At 37.7% G+C, this 18848-nt stretch overlaps 1 protein-coding gene across 1 annotated transcript in view; it reads right to left on the bottom strand.

The window, feature by feature from the left end:
• Nucleotides 1–18848, bottom strand: part of COL14A1 (collagen type XIV alpha 1 chain) — a gene marked incomplete at its 3' end in the record, with an annotated part of 111932 nt that overhangs the window by 13712 nt on the left and 79372 nt on the right. The window contains exons 34-41 of the mRNA XM_080609731.1: nucleotides 16922–16999; nucleotides 16583–16669; nucleotides 12694–12747; nucleotides 12209–12304; nucleotides 10925–10978; nucleotides 9672–9725; nucleotides 1929–1982; nucleotides 915–986 (exon numbers count right to left, since the gene is read on the bottom strand). Of these exons, the coding sequence (XP_080465857.1) occupies nucleotides 915–986; nucleotides 1929–1982; nucleotides 9672–9725; nucleotides 10925–10978; nucleotides 12209–12304; nucleotides 12694–12747; nucleotides 16583–16669; nucleotides 16922–16999 (549 nt within the window). The remainder of the gene's footprint in view (nucleotides 1–914; nucleotides 987–1928; nucleotides 1983–9671; nucleotides 9726–10924; nucleotides 10979–12208; nucleotides 12305–12693; nucleotides 12748–16582; nucleotides 16670–16921; nucleotides 17000–18848) is intronic.

The raw sequence follows: 18848 nt of genomic DNA, 5'->3' as shown, positions 1-18848 counted from the left end.
ACTTAACCAGTGCTTGCAGTGGACTAAATCTCCAAAGCAAACTGGATTTTGAAAGAAAAAATGAAAATAAATCTATTCTACAAATCAAGTCAGAAACACAAAATTGTCCCATGTCTTTAAATAGAACATTTACTGTGATATGTAAAAAAAATGAGAAGGCTTTATAATTAATCAAGTGGTCAAATGTTAAAATGTGAATACAAAATATTACCTATCATCGGAACTGTTACAGAACAAAAGAGGTCCACTGTAAATCTCTTATGTCATCTAAACTCTTATTTTATAGTTGTAGTTCTTTCTTCTAATCAGACTACTTGGGGGGGTTATAATAAATTAAAATATCTGAAAAACAAACTTAGCATTAGAGGTTCCTAACTCTAATTTTTGGTAGAGAAGGTATAGTTCTCCACTCAGTGAAACCGATGGTCAAATTTATAATAACATCCTAGAAAAAGCCCTGATCATTAGTCAGCTTTTCTACCGTAAACCCATGAAAGCAAGTTTTTTATTCATGCAATATTTTCACAATTTGAAAATCAGAATAATATTTTGGAAATACTCAAGTTAATAAATGGCAGACTTTAATTGCCAGAGTTCTTTGAAATGAAAAGGGAATAAAGGAGAAAGTAATTACACACAGACTACAAATTCACATAGTTATATTTTTAACTTCAGTAATTTCATCTCATGTTGTGACTCTCTAATCCCTATATTCCAGATATCATATGTAAGATCAACAAATAAATTTAATCATGAAGAATGAAAAAGAAGGACCAATCTGCTGTTTCTCTTAGCCAGTAACTGCAAATAGATCATTAACTATAAATATGAAGGAGTTCTGTAAAACAGTGAAGCCGGGATCAGAAAATTAATGCACAACAGCAAATATAGCAATAGTAATCGATTTTACTCACAGGAGCTCCAACATCACCTTGTGGTCCCTGGCTTCCAGTAACACCTGGAACACCTGGAGCACCAGGTATGCCCTACATGAAGAGAAACAAAACAGTGGTGATGACAATCAACATCCATGAATCCTGATGAGGGAAATACTCTGTGATGGGGAAGAAGTGCACACAAATAGAACTGCCAGTCAAAGACTGGAGATGCTGGGAGAGAGGACTATGCAGTACATGTTGCAGGTAAAAGAGCATCAAAAGCACAGCTCTGAGAAAAGCACTTGAGAAAAATGGACGCATGTTGCTTGCTTTCTGGAACAGTCACAGATTGCTGAACCCCTGGACTAAATCCTGTCACATTACTACCATATTCAGGAGGGATGACTCAGTATATTCTTTGTAAAAAGAAGAGGTTTTCTTGGAGCATACTCAGTACAATCAGCAGTTTCATCGAGCGTCTTAAATCTACCAAGAAGGCATTAACGTTGTGTGGCTGCCCTACCTGAGAAGATTTAATCAGAATCAGATGAGACTGATTCTGGAGGCAACATATGTCTTGCTGTGAAGGCTGAATGTGGCCTCTGCTTTACTCTGATTACTCTATGAAAGCATTTGAATACATGCACCCACCTCCACCCCAAAACAAACTTGGTGGTTCATTTAACTAATAATCCTAATTGGAATTTCTCATAAGAAGAAAGTGTTTCAATGTTAAGAGTGCTAATTCTCTTTATATAGTGCAGGTACTTGACTAAGAACAAAAAAAGCTATGTAAAGCAATCAATCTGTTGATGGAACTGTCTCTCCTTCCCATGTGAAACATTTTTTTCCTGAGTAAGAAAAAATTAAAAGTGGAAAGCAATGACGTGAGACAAGCAGCTCTCTGCCAACCCCATGCGTCATGAGAATTTCAACTTCTAAGGAAAATCCTTGGCCTTGGGTCTATCCACTGAATCCTAGATAACAGAGTGATCTACTATCCTTCCAAATCCTGCCTTTACAATAACAAGTTCCATGGGCCATACTCACTGTTGGGCCAGGAGGTCCTTGTGGGCCTGTGGGTCCATCTTTGCCAGGAAGGCCCTATAAAAGAAAAATATGTGCGATTTTATCAGCTTTTTGTATGTACTTCAGGTATCTGTTCCATTTCATCCAGAAGACTTTTTTTTCCTTTTTGTTCTCTGCTTTTTCTTAAATTAATAACTGGCACCAGTTGTTTCTTAGAAGAAAATTCCATTATTTGCTGAAAAGGTGCTATGGTGTCAGTGATATTAAAAATCCAACTAATCTCACAATGCAAAACTCTTCGTACTGGAAATTTTCACCTTTGAGTGAATTTCACTTGCAATGCTGCTGGCATGAGGTAAATGAGAGGGTTGCTGTCAAACTTTGTACCACAAGACGGGTCACACTTTTACATCTGTTCTCACTGGCTGCAACTATTCACAGTCCCACTGATTAAGTGCTGAAAGAGCCTATCTCTCTGCCCTTCAATACTCTACATATGTACTAGCTATCACCAAGGTCCTGATTCAGGAAGCAGCAAGAACGCTCATGTGGTTTACATTATGAACGTGCTTCAGCGCTCCCAGAAATGAGAGCCAAAAACTAAAGATAAGTTGGCAACTGGAAATCAAGCACATCATAGAAAAAAGGCTGACCAGATGTAGAGAAAATACACTATTAATAAAGTATTCTTGCAAATTAACCAATATGCACATTTTGTAACCACATGCTATAAAGCGTAGGTTTCTGACCAGGCTGGTGATAAGTCAATTCCTCAATTACTACACAGCCTAAAAAGGAGAAATGTGATCTTACCTCTGGCCCAAGACCAGAATAGAGAGGTGAGAGCAGAAGGGAAGAGAGGGCATGAAAATGTTTATGCTGACACACACAGTAAAGAGCATTCTAGGCCTCGGTATCTCCTAGATCTTCAGAGAAAAAAAGTCACAACTTTTCATTTTGCACTGTTTTTTCCTGAAACTTTATTTCTGACATGATTTTAGTAATGAACATAGCATGAACGACCAGTTCTATGCTTTATATAATTTGGAAACTGTGATTCAAACCTGCTATCATATGGCATGAAGCAGTGGCTGGGGAATGTCATCTATGTGCCATGTACCTGGAAAACATTCTTTAAAATTCCACTAAAAGGGTGTTTCACTGATAAATTAAGCCACATCATAGTACTCATATTATGTTATCTACTCATCCTTAGAGTTGATAAGGAAATGCTTTCCTATTTTGCAGTGTAGCCAGATGGCTCCTGAAGCTTCAAGGACCGAAGCAGTTCCCCTATCACAGTAAGAACTAAAGCAAATGTAACAGCTAAGTGGCATTGTAATAAAGATACTAATAGTGTGTTTATCACAGTAGTTATAAACATATACAGAAAAAGGATTACAAGCCTAGTTCAATTAAATAAATCTGCAAAGGAAAGTGTGTTCAAGGCTTCAAAATTGGTGATTCTAGAGGAAACAGAGAATGGTATAAGGAACTTTGAAATGCATTAAAAGTTAAAATATAGGGGGTTCGATATTCTCTGGAAGAAGCATTTAGTTATGAACAATGTTTTAAAAAAATCAGTGATAACTATTCTCAGTTTTATAATAACATGGAAGTCCCTAAAAGATAATGCAAACTAGACAGTACACAGTAAAACCTTCAGGAAGACTGATATGTTTCAGTTTTTAAAGCAAAGATTTAAAATCTGCATCTAATTTTGATCAGTCCTAAAGGAGGATGAAAACTGATCTCATCTTCTTGAGGGCTTATTTTAACTAGGAGGAGAAAAATGCAGAGTTTTCCATTGAGTTCTAGGATCTAGTGTGGATTCCCACAAACTTCTAAAGAAAAATTATACTGTATGTCCCTCCCTTCTCCCATCACAGTAGGACTAACATTATGATCAGAATTACATTTTCATTGAATATGTTTCACAGTTTCTTTCTTCTGAGCAATATTCTTACTCTTGGCTGCTCAAAAATCATCTCCTCCCTATTCTCCTAGGATTAATTCTCTTGGCACTAGGTCTATATTACTTGCTCACAAAAAAAATTGCCTCCTATGGTATTTGTTAGATGTGAAAATTCCTATGTGCTTATAGATGAAGTCAAAGGAAGGTTTGGTTCAAGCATGGGTATTTGACAATACCCATTCTGTCTTGTAGGTAAATAACCAAAGATATTTGTTTATGCTGCCAACAGGGTTTGAAGATGGTGTTACTTAGACCATTCAGTGCCCTGAATGGATCTGATACTCATTCTGAACTTGTGAGTAGTGAGCAGAGGAGATTAGCAGGTACCAGGAAATTGGCAAGAAGACTGGGAATGTATTTCTTCTGGCACTTTCCCCCATTATTTTTGGTCTGTGTACTGCAAAATTAAACAGAGCACTGAGAGAATTCACAGAGTTGTATTCTGAGCACCAAAGCCTTAAAGATCTTATTTAATCTCCAATTTATTGAAGTCTTCTCTTAGCTTAGCCATCTCCAGAATGACTGGGAAAATAATACAGCACGAGAGCACTTCCTCTGATGCAGTCTCATCTAGGATAGAAATGATTCTGTACAGAGCTGCTGAATGTCCTCCATGGGTCTGCATGTCCAAGAGCAGGGTGGGACAGATTTTGATGTGTGATATCAGTTGTAGGATGGTTTAGAATCAAGGTGTATATTATTTTGGAACATTAACTTAAATCAGGACATATTTTGCTAATAGCATGAAAAAAAGTTATAGAGAAACATAGTGTAATTATGACAGATTTTATTATGAGGGATTTTATTTGCCAGAATACAAATGGAACCGGAGAATGTAGGCAGCACCTGAATCTCTGTAAGGACTCAAGTGTGTTTAAGTCAGTACTGCTGCTAACCTCACTATAAACTGTAGCTTTTGGTAGCCTGAAGTTTTTAGAGGTACTTGTGGAGAGGTGATTTTTCAAGTAGGACTAGATACTGGGACCCACGACTGCCTCATGTTTTTATTTATTTATTTTCTTTTTCTGATGAGAATTTTAAAACTAAGTGTTCCTCCTTTCAAGCTGAACCACTGCGAGCATCAGAGAAACTTTACTAAACACGATATCGGGATATTAATCCAAGGAGTAGCTTGCAAGAGATTTTCACCAATATGAGCTATTTTAAATTAAAGCTAACCCACAAGCATTTGGTTAAATGTTGCTCAGAATACACAGCCTTTATTTAATCGAAGTAGGCTAGTTTTGTTTTAACACATAATAATGCTGTCTTAGCACTTCCTCTCTTCCTCATGAAACTACCAGAGCCATCTAGAAGCTGACAGTCTGAAGTTACCTTGCTATTAATTCTTCATAATTTAAAATATGTATTTCTTGCATATCTGTTGTTAATTGGTCATATTTCTCCTCCAATATTTGCGTATGCTCTTAAGATTAACATCTGGAAGGTAACACTCCCTTCCTTGTGTATCTGTGTTCCTGTGACTATGCCTTTGGTTGCATATTAGACAAGTCCTTAAAGAAAAAGATGTGCCACAGGTCTGATCAAGATACATAACTGCATTTCTGTGGCATTGTGGAAAAGTATCAGTGGTTCCTACGGGACAACAGGTCAACAGGTAGGGGCAAAAAAGTGTTACAATGAAACTATGAAAGTTAATACTGCTATGGGTTGCTCAGAGGGCTTGTGGAATCTTCATACTTGGAAGCCTTCAAGACTCAGCTTAATATGGACCTGAGCAACCTGATCTGATCAGAACAGTTTTGAGCAGGCTGTTGAATCTCTGAAGGTCCATCCCAACTTTAATTTTATGATTTTATAAATCCCATTAAAACAGTAGGCATCTAAACTCCCTTCTGATCTGTGCTGTCCCCGGAACAATGTCCTGAAAGAGCTGGCCCACCTCAACACTGCCAAGAATGACACACATTAGACAACAAAGGTCACTAGACAGTGCTCAGAATTATGTTCTGGCAATATCTAATTTACTAGTCTATAGACAAAGGCCTTATGTCTCAGAGCTGGTCTCTTTGTCCTCCTGCTCTCAGAGTGAGCTGAACAGGAGCCATTAGGAGCTGAAGAAATGTTTAAGAAACTGATTCATCCTGTCTATCAGCTAGAGGTATCTTACTGCAGACCAGTGTCTTGACAGTTTAACTCCGTAGTCCCACCCCTAGCAAACACATAGGGAAGGAAGCACATCCAACAGAGCTTCCCCCAGAACTATTTAACCTGCTAAGGAACAACCACCATGCCTCTTTGCCAAGAAGTTTGGCCAGGAGAAAACACTCTGAGGTAACCACCAAGCAACAGTGAGCAGTAACAGCATCATGGGCACAAGAGATACAAACTTGGGAGTCAGAACAGTGGAGAACCCTCCCTACACTGTATCATCAAGCAGAGCATGCCTGCCACTCAGGATGATCAATTAGGTTTCTTTTGTTGCAGCTTTGTAGATCTGTCCCCTCAAACGGCCTGCACTTCGAAAGAAAGAATTGGGATTGCAATTGTGACCTGACCTTGGAGAGCAGCCACGAAGATATGGGAAAGGGAAGACCTTTCCCCACTCTACTCACACATCTCAACAAGGGTCAGTTTCAGTCTGCTTCCAAACCTTATACTCTTGGCTGAAAGAGATGAACCAAGAGCACAAGAGAGTCTGATTACTGTCTATGTATGCAACAGAAGCATGATGCTGGTTTGGATTTTCTTGCATGTGCAATTCAAGCTCTATCTTTTCAACATTGTATGCCTGGGATAGTTGGTGGAGAAACACAATCTGTTCTTTTCAGTAAAACCTCTCTATATTGCTAGCTACAAATGCAGGAAAGAAGAAAGGACACCAAACAACCACAGCCCCAGCCATAAAATAAAAAGAAGCCATTTTCTATTTTATAAAATCTTTTGTAACTGGAAGCTGATGACAGGGAAGAAGGCTGTTCCTTTTGTGTGGTCTGAGATGTAGATTTAAACTAGTTACCAGACAGGTATAAAATATTATCATGAACATTCAGAAAGTTTGCTTTATTATGACGTTTTTGACTGATTCAACCTTCCCATGGTATTTTTATTACATCCCACTCTTTTTCATATGGAAGGCATTTCATTAAGAAAATGATAGAGAGGAGATGCTCTGTTTCTTAATGAGTTACTAAAAACCCAAGAGAAACAAATAAACCAAAGACTAGAAGTTCAGAAAGGCAAAATGAACCTTTATAAACTAATTGGTGAATTCATACACTAGGATGAAAAACACACAACCCTTTTCTCAACTGATTTCAAAAATAAAAACACCCAAGATGCACACTAAGAATCAAAACAAAAGAGAAGGAAAAGAACTGTAAAAGTGAAGTAATTCCAACTACCAGCAACTGTAAGGGAAAAAAAAAATCTCCATTCCAGGACTTCTTGAGCTTAACATCCTGTTATACCCAGTTCAGCAAAGCTTTCAGAGATCTCTCAACAGATATCAGTCCCAAGGTTACCTTCCATTAAAATCATTGCAATTGGGCCATCTGTTTAATTACTTACAGCACTGGTATCACCATAATTAAAATATTTCAATGAACAATAAATACTAGAGAGGAAATGACAGCCAAGCTATGAATAACACAGAAAATATCAGTTCTGGTAGTTTAATAGCTGCAAGACAGTTTGGCATCTTGGCTAAAAGGAGGAAGCCCAACAAAGGGAACATTATACAAAACGGCAATTTACTTTTCAGGAATTTTCCAGTTTTCTTTTGCTGTTGCTGCAGTTATGCCCTTAGAATTATGCCTTTCTTGAGAACTTGGCCTTCAAAGAGACTGCAGTGAAATCATCGGTTTGAATCTTCACCCATTAAAAGCAATTTTATGTTGTCATAACTTCACAGGATTCAAATGAGTTACAGCACCATGAAATTACTATAACATAATTATTTGTTGCCATAGAAATAATTACTGCTGGAAAAATATTGCATGAGGGTCACACAGAGACAATAACAAGCTAACAGACCTAATTTTATGAGATCTAGGCTATTTATCCAGCTCCTTTGATTAACACTAGAAGAAAGTGAGCACATGAACAAACATTATTACCATATCTATAAAAAATGGCAATTTAGGTAATTGCACTACATGATCACAGACAACACTGGGGTCTTCTACGGAATAAGCACTGCATGACCTTTCCTGGCTGCATCAAATGCCTTTGCTGCATTAGTTTTCCTGATGGCTTTTCTCAGAAATACCACCTCTCTGCAACAGTCTCCTGACTTCCATGTGGGAAAACTAAACCACTTCTGAACTGCTGGCTAATATCAAGACATGGCTGCGAGTCTCCACTGCTAAATACAAAGTCATCTACAGAACACAATAAAAACATAGAGATCTCTTCTCCTTGAATTGTACAATGGTCCCTGTCCCTTGCGATCAGGAAAGCAGGAAGAGGAGGCACATACCACTCACACATACAGCATCTAGCTCCAAGTCACCTCAACCTGGCTATGACCAAGATTAGACAGCATAATGCAAAAATCCAAATCTCCATCAGGCTCCAGGTCTTTATTAACCTGGGGTGAAGAGGTGACACCAGGCATGGGGAATTTAGGGGGGGAAATTCAAATACAGTCAAAAAGAAGACATTAATAACATGAAAAATGAGCTACCACGCAGAAGGCATCACAGCATTATACAGGAGAAAAATTAATATATTTATTTACATATTTCAGCACAACTTAATTGAAAATTAGAAAACCATTGTTCTGATTAGAAGGTTATTCATCTAATGATAACATTGTGTAAAACTTTATTTTATTAAAATTACTTTACTTTCAAGATTTTAGAAAAAAAAAAAAAAACCCTTTAGGCATTGCCCAGAATCTACAGTAACTTCATTGGAATTATTTCTATACATAAAGGTATGCCAATGCTTAAGTTCCTAATAATAAGTTCAAATACACATTTTGCTATAGAGGTTATTTTTTTTACAGCAAGGTCTCAGGTTAATGCCAGAAAGCTAAACAAAGTCCAGATTTCTCTGCAGTTCAAGTTACATTAACATATCCAAAAAAGGGTCATGAATATGTAAAACTTGTTCAGATGAAACCGAAAAGTCATATTTAATAATGAACTTCTGCTGCAGACAGTAACCCAGTATTATGCTATCAAAAACTTTCCATCGCCTGACTAATAATGAAACAAAAGTCTCCCCGAGGAAATAGGGAAAAGGACTTAAAGGTTTAACTGCACACATGAATATGAATTTGTTTTTACTGATTCCTTCAGTACCTTCACTTGCTCTAACTGAAGCAAAATAAGGTTGATTAAATTTCGATATTATTCTTCACCTTTTCCTTATCTCACCAGTTTCTACATGTATTGTTCTACATTCAGTATTAAGTTCCCTTGTAGTTGTCTCTTGTATTCATTAATTAGCTAGAAAGCAAATTTAGTTGATTTCATTATATTGCATACTAATTATGTACCATTTAACCATCCTCTAATTTTAAAAGTATTAGCAAATAGACTAATAGGCAGTGCTGGACACAAATGACAATTACTCCTATCAAAGGCATTAAACACATCCATAGTGCATGGGTCTCCATTACTCATCTAGTATTTCTTAACCCTGATCTAGCAGATGGAAGGATACTCCACCCTATCTCTGACTTCTCTGATTGGCACAGCCAATTCTCCAGAAATGTAGAATACAAGTGACATAAACCATAATAAATCAACCTGGGAAACATATCCATTATGGAATGGAAACTCTTAAAACAAATGTAAAACATGTTTATTTTACCTTACCCTTTGACCTTGAGCTCCATCTCTTCCAGGTGAACCTGATGCTCCTGGGACACCCTAAGCATTATAAAGGGGGAGCAAATGATGAGATCAAGTTAACAGAATCCAACTAAATCACTTTCCAGTGAAACTGTATGACAAGCTTTTGGATAAATGGAACTAGGGAGTTCAATAAAGAAGAGATTCAGTAAAGAAGTAATTTCTGTGAAATGAGAGATGTTTAAACACACACTGTTAAAGTGCACAGCCTTCATACCTCCTCACTACTGCCTTACTAAGAACACGGACAATTTCATCAAGTCAGCCTTCGTATGCCACTAAGCTAAAAAGAGCCTGATTTCTTACATTATTCCAGTGTCATGTCAGTGTAACTCCACTGCATGGCATCAATACCTTAACCTAATAATATAACTGCTATTTCTCTCTCTCTCTTGTTGCTAAAATGGAGTCTATTAACATATTGCTTGAAGTCAGTGCAGCAATATCAAAGTGGAAATACCTGCCTGAGCAGGACTACAAGTTACATCCAGCAGTTTGCTGATGTTCAGATGAAATGTCACTCTCTGGCTCATGAGGGCTGCAGAGCAGCACTCTGGGACCATTACTGCAGGGTTTACAAGGCTTACAAAACTGACTTACAGTGAAAGACTGTATGAGCTCACTATCTGTTGCACCTATGAACATGCGTGGCACTTGGTAACAACCAACAAATACTAGAGGGATATAATTAGAGGAAGAGGAGCATCTAAAAAGCAAAGATGCAAATGATCCTGAAGAGCAGCAATTAATTGGAATGCAGTCTCGAGACTGAATACTGGATACCAAACTAAGATTCACTGACTACTACAGCTTTTTAAGATGCCAATCTTGTGAAAGATGGCATCAAAAAGATTAAGTGCCTGATCTTTCTTCCTAGATAATTCCAGGAGGAATTTAATGGGTTTAAAGTAAAAACAAGTAGATTATGATTATTCAGTCTGTAAGCAGAAATCTAAAAGTAGGTATTTTTGGAGTCTGTATAGACCCTATTTCAGAGTTAAACAGGGTCAGGAAAGTAACCAGTCCTTCAGACCCTGAAAGATTTTGTCACTGCACACTAGCACACCCTAAATTCCTCTTCATTCTAAACTTCCATTCAAATGTAATGCAACAACATGCTTCTCAGCAGTTTTGAATGTGTGTCCTAAATTCACAATTATGTCAATTCAACATTCAAACTTAGTAAGTGACAGGTTAAACAGTAACCTAGGGAATACCTGCAGGCCAGGAAAACCAAGATCTCCCTTCTCTCCCTTTTCACCTGGTGGCCCCTGCAAATTAAGAATCATACATAGTAAACCAAATATATGATTAGCTTACTGGTTTTAACAGTTCCTTTCAGCTTCTTTAGAAAAAAACAAAGAAACAAGCAACCAGTATAGAAAACAGACTATTTTTCCTGCTGAAAGCAAACCCACGGACATATTTGCAAAACTGTAAACTGAGAATTTACAAATATAGAAAATAAAACTAATTTTAAAAGACTTCAGAATGATAAAATTGGAGCCATTATGTTACAAAAGAAAGTAGTTATTTTCTTCTCAAAGGAATCTGTTTCTCTTCAGCCATCAGAAGTATTTCCTATAATGATGAAACTAATGGATTTCTATGGAAACTAGATGTGTTTCTACAGTGCATATGCAGGACAAAGATTTACTTTTCTAGATAATAAACTAATTTTAATTACAGTTTATGCAGGAACATAATTTCTGTATGAAATAACTATTCTTATTCTGTTCTATTCTCTGATGGCAACATGGTCATGAATATACAGTTCTGGTCAATCACTTCATTATATTGTACAAGCAGTATCATATAGACAAGGTAAAAAGAAGAAAGTGCATTATAATGTAGTAAATAAAAGGTCTATCCGAAAAAATATATATTTACTACCTTTCAAATATGCATCTACTACCTTTCAAGGCTTGTGTGCACCCATCTACTGGAAATACATATGAAACAAGACTAGTTCATTACTCTACAATGCATCTTTATGATGAAATTCTGAGACTTATTTCACAACAGCATCACAAACTCCAGATCTAATCACCACCTCTGATGATAGATTCTGTAAAGCAGTTAATACCATTGCTTAATTTTGGCAGCTAATTTGGTTTTCTTGCTTGGGTATACCTTTCAAGTTAGAACTGATCTGAGATGAGCAATACCACAACCAGAAAAAGATAAAATATTAACATTTTGGTTTGGTGCCATATTACAACCCCCACTGCAGTTTTTTTTCACTCCAGGCTTCAAGGATATCCTGGGTCATATTCAGCCTGTGATCAGATCCCTGGCAGCTAACTAATAGTTCAGATACAAATTAAAACAGGAATGTTGTCATTGAATGCATGTCTTCTGAAGGTTAAATCCAAATCTGTGATTTCACCTCAAATATTGAAATTCAGATTCTGATCAGAACACCAAAAGAAATTTCAATTTAGTCTAAAATATGTCCACAATGTCATAGGAAAGAATGCTATTGATTTTATAAGTCTCACTGGAAGCCCTTGAATTGAAAGTCCACTGGGTCCCTGGGGTCCTGGAGGTCCTTGTGGTCCAGGAACACCGATTTCACCTCGAGGTCCATCTGGTCCCTAAGAAGCACAGGACATAAGTTAAACTCTTATCATATGGACAAAGGCAGCTTCTAGTTGAAGAATTAAATAACAATAGACTCAAAAATATCTGAAATATGAGTTAACATTTGATTGAGAAGTTATGGCTCAATTTAAAACTGCCTGCTTCCTTTACAAAGGAATATTTTATACCATGAAAGCAGCATTCTGAATTTTATATATTTTATCAAGGAACAAACAGGACAAGCAATTGTTATGAAAAGAGAAAGGCCAAATGCCAATGGCATTTCACTGTGCTTTTTCCTCAGTGACATCAGAAACAATCTGGAATTCATTTGAAGGTTTACATGCAGCAGAGATAAATCAAGAACCTCTGCATCTGTCAACTAAAATGCTGTACAAGGTACCTTTGGACCTGGATCACCACGATGACCTTTGGCACCTCTGACACCTGGACCACCCTGTGGAGCACAAGCACAGGATTTGCTGAAAACCAAAACTCTCAAATAAACAAAAATGAAATCCAGAGAAGCCCAAACAGTTTTTTGTTGTTCCCGAATCAGTGTTCAGGAATTACTGAATATCCTGTCAATATCCTTCACTGGAGTAATTAAACTGAGAACATACTTAATGTGACCATACACAGGAACAGAGTTAAACACAGATGGGACTACATTCTAGAGCCAAGAATGCACATCACGCAAGCACGAAAATAACATTGAAAGCTACAACAGGGATAGAAATGTATACATGTGGTTATGGGTTTCTTTCCAGTTGCTGAAACCGCCTGCACATCTGTCTGTTCTTACCAAAGTCACTACATTGTTCTGATTTTCCAAGAAGGCCAACAGCATCCTGGCTTGTATCAGCACCAGTGTGGCAGCAGGGCCAGGGCAGTGATCATCCCCCTGTACTCAGCACTGGTGAGGCTGAACCTCAAATCTTGTGTTCATTTCTAGCCCCTCACTACAAGAAAGATATTGAGGTGCTGGAGCAGGTCCAGAGACAAGCAATGAAGATGGTGAAGGGTCTGGAGCACAAGTGTGATGAGGAATGGCTGAGGGAACTGGGAGGGGTTTAGTCTGGAGAATAGAAGGCTCAGGGGAGACCTTATTGCTCTCTACAACAGAGAGAATCTCTCCTGCCTGACAGGAGATTGTCATGAGATGGGGGTCGGTCTCTTCTTCAAGTAACTAGCGATAGGATGAGAGGAAACAGCCTCAAATTATGCCAGGGGAGGTTTAGGGTTCTGCCCTTCTTTGTACTCCAAAAGGACCTTGTACAACTAGGCACCATAATAGAATAGCATTCTTTGGGCCTACAATAAGTACTTATATAAATAATAGCACTTACATTAAAAAAATAAAAATAGAGAATATGCTTATCAGATTACATGCCTGTGTAGTATTTATGAGACTTTAAATAGGAATATCAATAACAAAAATGTTCTAAAGTGCCAGAGTGCTCTTGCTCTTCAGTGAAGGTATCATCACACAGTCTTCATATGTAGGCCTACAGAGCAGTTTTCTGATCTTTGTCCCAGCTCCTTTAGTCTCCTCACTTCCATCCCACAGCTCTCTGGCCATGACCCATCACATTATAGCCAGCTCCAACCCTAAAATCTCATCCCACGCTCTCTGCAGAGCTGTGTTCCAGTTGCCAGTTCCCAAATTCCAGGTCATTGCATTTCTGCATTCCAGCCTAGTAGCTCCCTCTGCTCTTTTTCCTGCCTCTGCCTTTCTCCTACCTCTCTCTCAGATTAAAAATTCCTATGCAAATACTCAGCAGCATAACTGCAACTTTTTCACACTAACAAAATCACATCATTTTCTCCCATTTTCTTCAAGAAACAGTTCAGATTTCTACTGAGTATGAAAATATACTTAAAAATAGCCTGATGCTGAGCCATTAAATCATATGTTTTAAGATTCACACTGAATTTGGTACACTTATCCATATTTTGAACCATTAATTTTTGCTTAGTGAAAGCACAAGTTCAGCAAGGCTTTAAGATTAAAACATTACAAAAGCCTCCCTCATTTTTCTTGTAAACTTGTTTTGGTGGTTATTCTGCAGCACTCTTAAGCTTGTGTGACTAATTTCAAACTTTTCACTTGTTTGGATTCTATTTCTAGCCAAGAATTCATGTTATGCTTTTTTCTCTATTTTAAATAACTTCTTAATAGCCAGGGTTCTTCCCCAGAAACACTTATCAAGTCACCTCTTTATTTCTTTGTAATAGTTAAAACTATGAAGCACTGAAAGCTTTTCTTTGCAATTAAACTTTTGCAGTCCTCCAATATTTTTCTCCCCCTGCTTCACCTTCTCCAGTGCTGCAGCTCTCCTTTCAAAGCAGGGATGAGGTTTAGGTGATATCTTCCTTTTACTTTGCGTGGGGGACTTCAGACAGCATGACCAAATTCTGGCAAAGATGAAGCCATAAAAACAGTATCCTGCAATGAAGACTACCAGATAATCTTAACTCTAAATGATACTTTGGCTTGCCAAAATGACCCACTTCCTAAAAGAGCTTAAAAAAAGTATTTCCAGAGTTACTATCCCAAACAAATGGAAGCTTTTTATTTGGTGTCTTTTTTAGTTTAGTGTCTAAAATCGGCTTCACAGTAGAATCCTGATCTCTTAAACAGAAAAATCCTTGGCTTTGGGAAAAGTCACGTGACATTTTAATGACTTGGAGCAGTACTGACCAGACATAGCACATGTGACTTTCTGACTTTTGGTTGGCACGGAGATGAACACTGACATTATTCTTTTGCTCTGCTTTTTGCTAGACCTCTGACTTCTTTCCAGGGCTACACCACCTAACTGTCTGGCACAAAAGCATCACTTAGAAGAAGCTGAGTTCCAGAATCACATACTCGTCTGCCCAAGCAGTGATTATTCTGCTTGACTTTAAGCCTTCTCTTGCATGGCACTGTGCTACTCAAAACATTGCTAATCCTAAATGTAATAAATAGAAGTACATTATTTTACTGTTGGGTAAGATTTAGCAATTCCTGATCTGTATATTTTGTACTATAGTAACACACATACTTCCAGTCAAATAATTTTAAAACATTTTTCATTTTACTGTGACATGTGGCCAAACTATTCAAATTCAGTTGCATTTTTGTGTGAAATAGCCCATTGTTTTTTTTTACAGAACACAAATTGGACACCTATATTCAGAAATGAAAACCTTAATCCATGTTTGATTTATAACCTACATTCAAATAGGAGAACAGAGTAAATTTTCCTAGTTCAAGATACATTTCTTCAGTGAATTTTCTCCTGAGCTCCTCTTCAGGGTTTGTACTAGAGCTTGAAGAACAGTTTTTGCAGAAACACTAAACTCTGAGTTGTTAGCAGGATAAAGGTCTGCAAGGACCTACTACATGAATATTTTATGTGCAAGTTAATTTTGTTGTTGAATGTGTGTCTCAAGTAATTTGCATACTTTTACCTTTTCAGAAACTCGTTTTTCTTTACATTCTTCACTGGCTCTTTCTCTTCAAAACATGCTTTTACAGCATCCAGGACACAGTATAAGCAGAGAAACACCCAGTTCAGCCTTGTTCACAAGACGCCTCCATCTCAAGCTAACTTAGCAAGCAGCTAAGTTTGTTCAGTCTGTTTGTTCAGACTCTCCTAGAGGCAGAGAGTCTGTTCACAGTCTGTTTGTTCAGAGTCTCCTAGAGGCAGAGAAGTACCCAGAAGAGGTACCTAACTTAGTTGCTTGCTAAGTTAGGTACCTCTCCTGGGTACTTCTCTGCCTCTAGGAGACTCTGAACAAACAGCACTTTCAGTTGTGCTTTCTAATAAATATTGCGCTTAGGTAGGGTTTTTAAGGCAGAAAAGTCTTCTTCCATCATTTATCACACAAGTGGCACTGTCATACCCCAGATCTTTAACTCATAAGAATACTGTAAATCTCCAAGCTACATTTAATGCACATGTGCTAGAGTAGACAGACAGTGGGTGATTTAAGTAATAATAAATGACACTAACTAGGGCATCTACTAATACTACAGACAGATTCAAGGTCTAAAGATTACCCTAACTGCTTCAGGTCTCAATTAAACCATTAAGAATTTGACTGACTTACTGGGTGAGAAGGTTTTTCACCGCTTATTACTTTGCAACTTTACTATGAATCGAGTGTTATTTTCTCTCTTTTTCAATAGTTTAAACCTTAATTTACCATATTAGTTATACAATGACAGTATATTCACATGTCTTGGAATAAAGGTGGCCACTTTTTGCTACAGTTGACTACAAATCTGAATAAACCCTTACCGGTGGTCCAGGAGGTCCAAGGGGACCTTTACTAGCTTCTGAACAGGAACAAGCATGAGGAAGGGCAGGGCAATTTTCTTCATCTCTCTAAGGAAAGATCAAGATCAGAAGAGAATGATGTCCAAAACTTTGATTCAGATGTTAAGAATTTTATGAATCTAAGACACAGTACTGTGTGGATGCCTCAAAAGCACCTACTTGATTTAGAAATATGCATCTCAATGACTGTCAAGCAGGCTTTTTTTAAAACTTTTAACCATCCTTTTCCATTTGAATATTTGTCTCAATAAAAGGGTAAGTAAAATATAAATTCTACAGTTATTGAGAGAAGTTTCTTACCAAGCCCGGAAGCTCACAGCATTTGTCTCGATTGGCCCATGAGGTAGCACAAACAATGTCAAACATCTGTAACTGCAACTGTTTCAAAACAAGGGTGAAGTACAAAATGAGTGTTAGTTGTAAGATCAGTGCAAAATGGAGTTATCAGCAAGAAAAGCTACCTTGATTCAAGCACTCAGGTTAGACAGAAGAAAGGCTTTGAGCAGCTAGGCACAAATACACAAACTTCAACAATAAAAGCCATTTTTTCTACTAAACGTGTGTGTTCTAACAAACTTGTCCAAACTATCAGACACTAAATGGATTGAGCAAGCTGTTCAAGGCTGAATGCCGTAGGCATTTGTTGGATTGTTCCCACCTCCTTGATTAAATTCCTAATTTTACCCAATGGTGCCTCCTGATACCTTTTTCTAGCAAAGGAGGCATTAAGAGTCAGGCAAAAGAGAGCTCAGCTTCTCAAAACTCTAGTTCCTATTAACCCACTGATCTGGTGCTCAGCTTTTATCTGGAACAAGGTCTCTGTAGTGTGTTACTTACACTGGAGCTAAGCCACAAATAATATTTATAATTTTCTCAAGTTTTATTTTACTTTAGAATTTGCCCTCTCCTACCCATATTATCCCCAGGCAACGATAGCTTGATGATGGTGAAAAGCTTGCTCGACACATGACAACATTAGGCAGAAAAGAAAATTCCCACCACAGCTCTGGGAACATGGTTTGGGCAAGAATTTAATCTACAAGAACACACACATTTGGTAAAAATAATGGCTGCTAAGTACTCATAAACAATATACTGAATAGGACTCAGCGGTAAAACCACTTGTCTCCTTTACAGCCTTGAACTGAACAAAGGGGTCTAGAGACATGAAGCTTTCTTCTGTGACTATTTCTATTCTTTTTCCATGCCTCATTTATGTGCATATTGAATATAGAGGGAAATGGAACAGAACATCCCATTAAATTAACCCCACATGTTAAAAAATATGAGGAGCTGCTAGAGATAGAACTCTCTTTGGGTTTGCTCCCATTATTATTTTCAGTGGCATTATTCTAACACTAGAACAAAGGAATGAATTTTCTTAAAACTGCATTGCTTCTAAAGCTGTTAAAATGAACTACATACGTGCACCTCCAGCTTTGCCTCATTTTTAATCTTACATACAGTCAACTGTTATATTTTAAACAAAGGAATACTTTTGTATATATTCTTCTTAGCTGCCAGCAGGTTAGCTGGTTTGTACATATACTGTACTGCATCCATATTAAACACCTTAGGCAGCTGAAGTGCAGCATGAAGGCAGCTTTTGGCCCCTTGGTTTGCCTCTGCAAAGGTCTATCCTGAGTTCAGCAAGTCTGTTTCTCTTACTGTGTCAAATGCAGGCTGGCTCCTCGTGTTGCTGCTTAGATGCCTCTTTGCTACACATCCCAAAGCTACTAATTCTGGAAGGACCAATCAGCTTGAGCACACGGTATTTGAACATGCATGAACATAGTGCTCTGGGACTCAGAATGCCTCTGGGCATTTGCATGATGCTACACTTAAGCAAAAAAGACATCCCAGAAAAAGTTGTGCAGAAAGAAACTTGGGTTCAGGAGTAAGGTGTATTGCCAGTTTTTTCCATAACCCAGTTTATTCCAAGTAATCCCTGTTATCCTGAACAACAGAAGGTTAACAGTAATGGCTAAAATTATGCAGTCCTGCATAGGCGTATATATGCATCCATTTTTCTGGATTAAGCAACCTAGAGAACCACAGTGACAAAGCTTGTTAGTGTAAAATACAGAGCAAACAGGCATTCTCTGAATTGGTGTATTCACCATCCAAATGTTGAATGACTCAGTATTCTTATACTATTATGTGGGTTGATCAGACTCAAGCTAAATAACTAAACAAAGCTTTCTTTGCTACCGTTAAACATTTATTC

The sequence above is a fragment of the Psittacula echo genome, assembly GCF_963264785.1.
Source record: "Psittacula echo genome assembly, chromosome: 2".
Lineage (NCBI taxonomy): Eukaryota > Metazoa > Chordata > Aves > Psittaciformes > Psittacidae > Psittacula > Psittacula echo.
The sequence above is the reverse complement of the archived record's forward strand: the minus strand, read 5'-3'. Positions and strand labels throughout refer to the sequence as shown.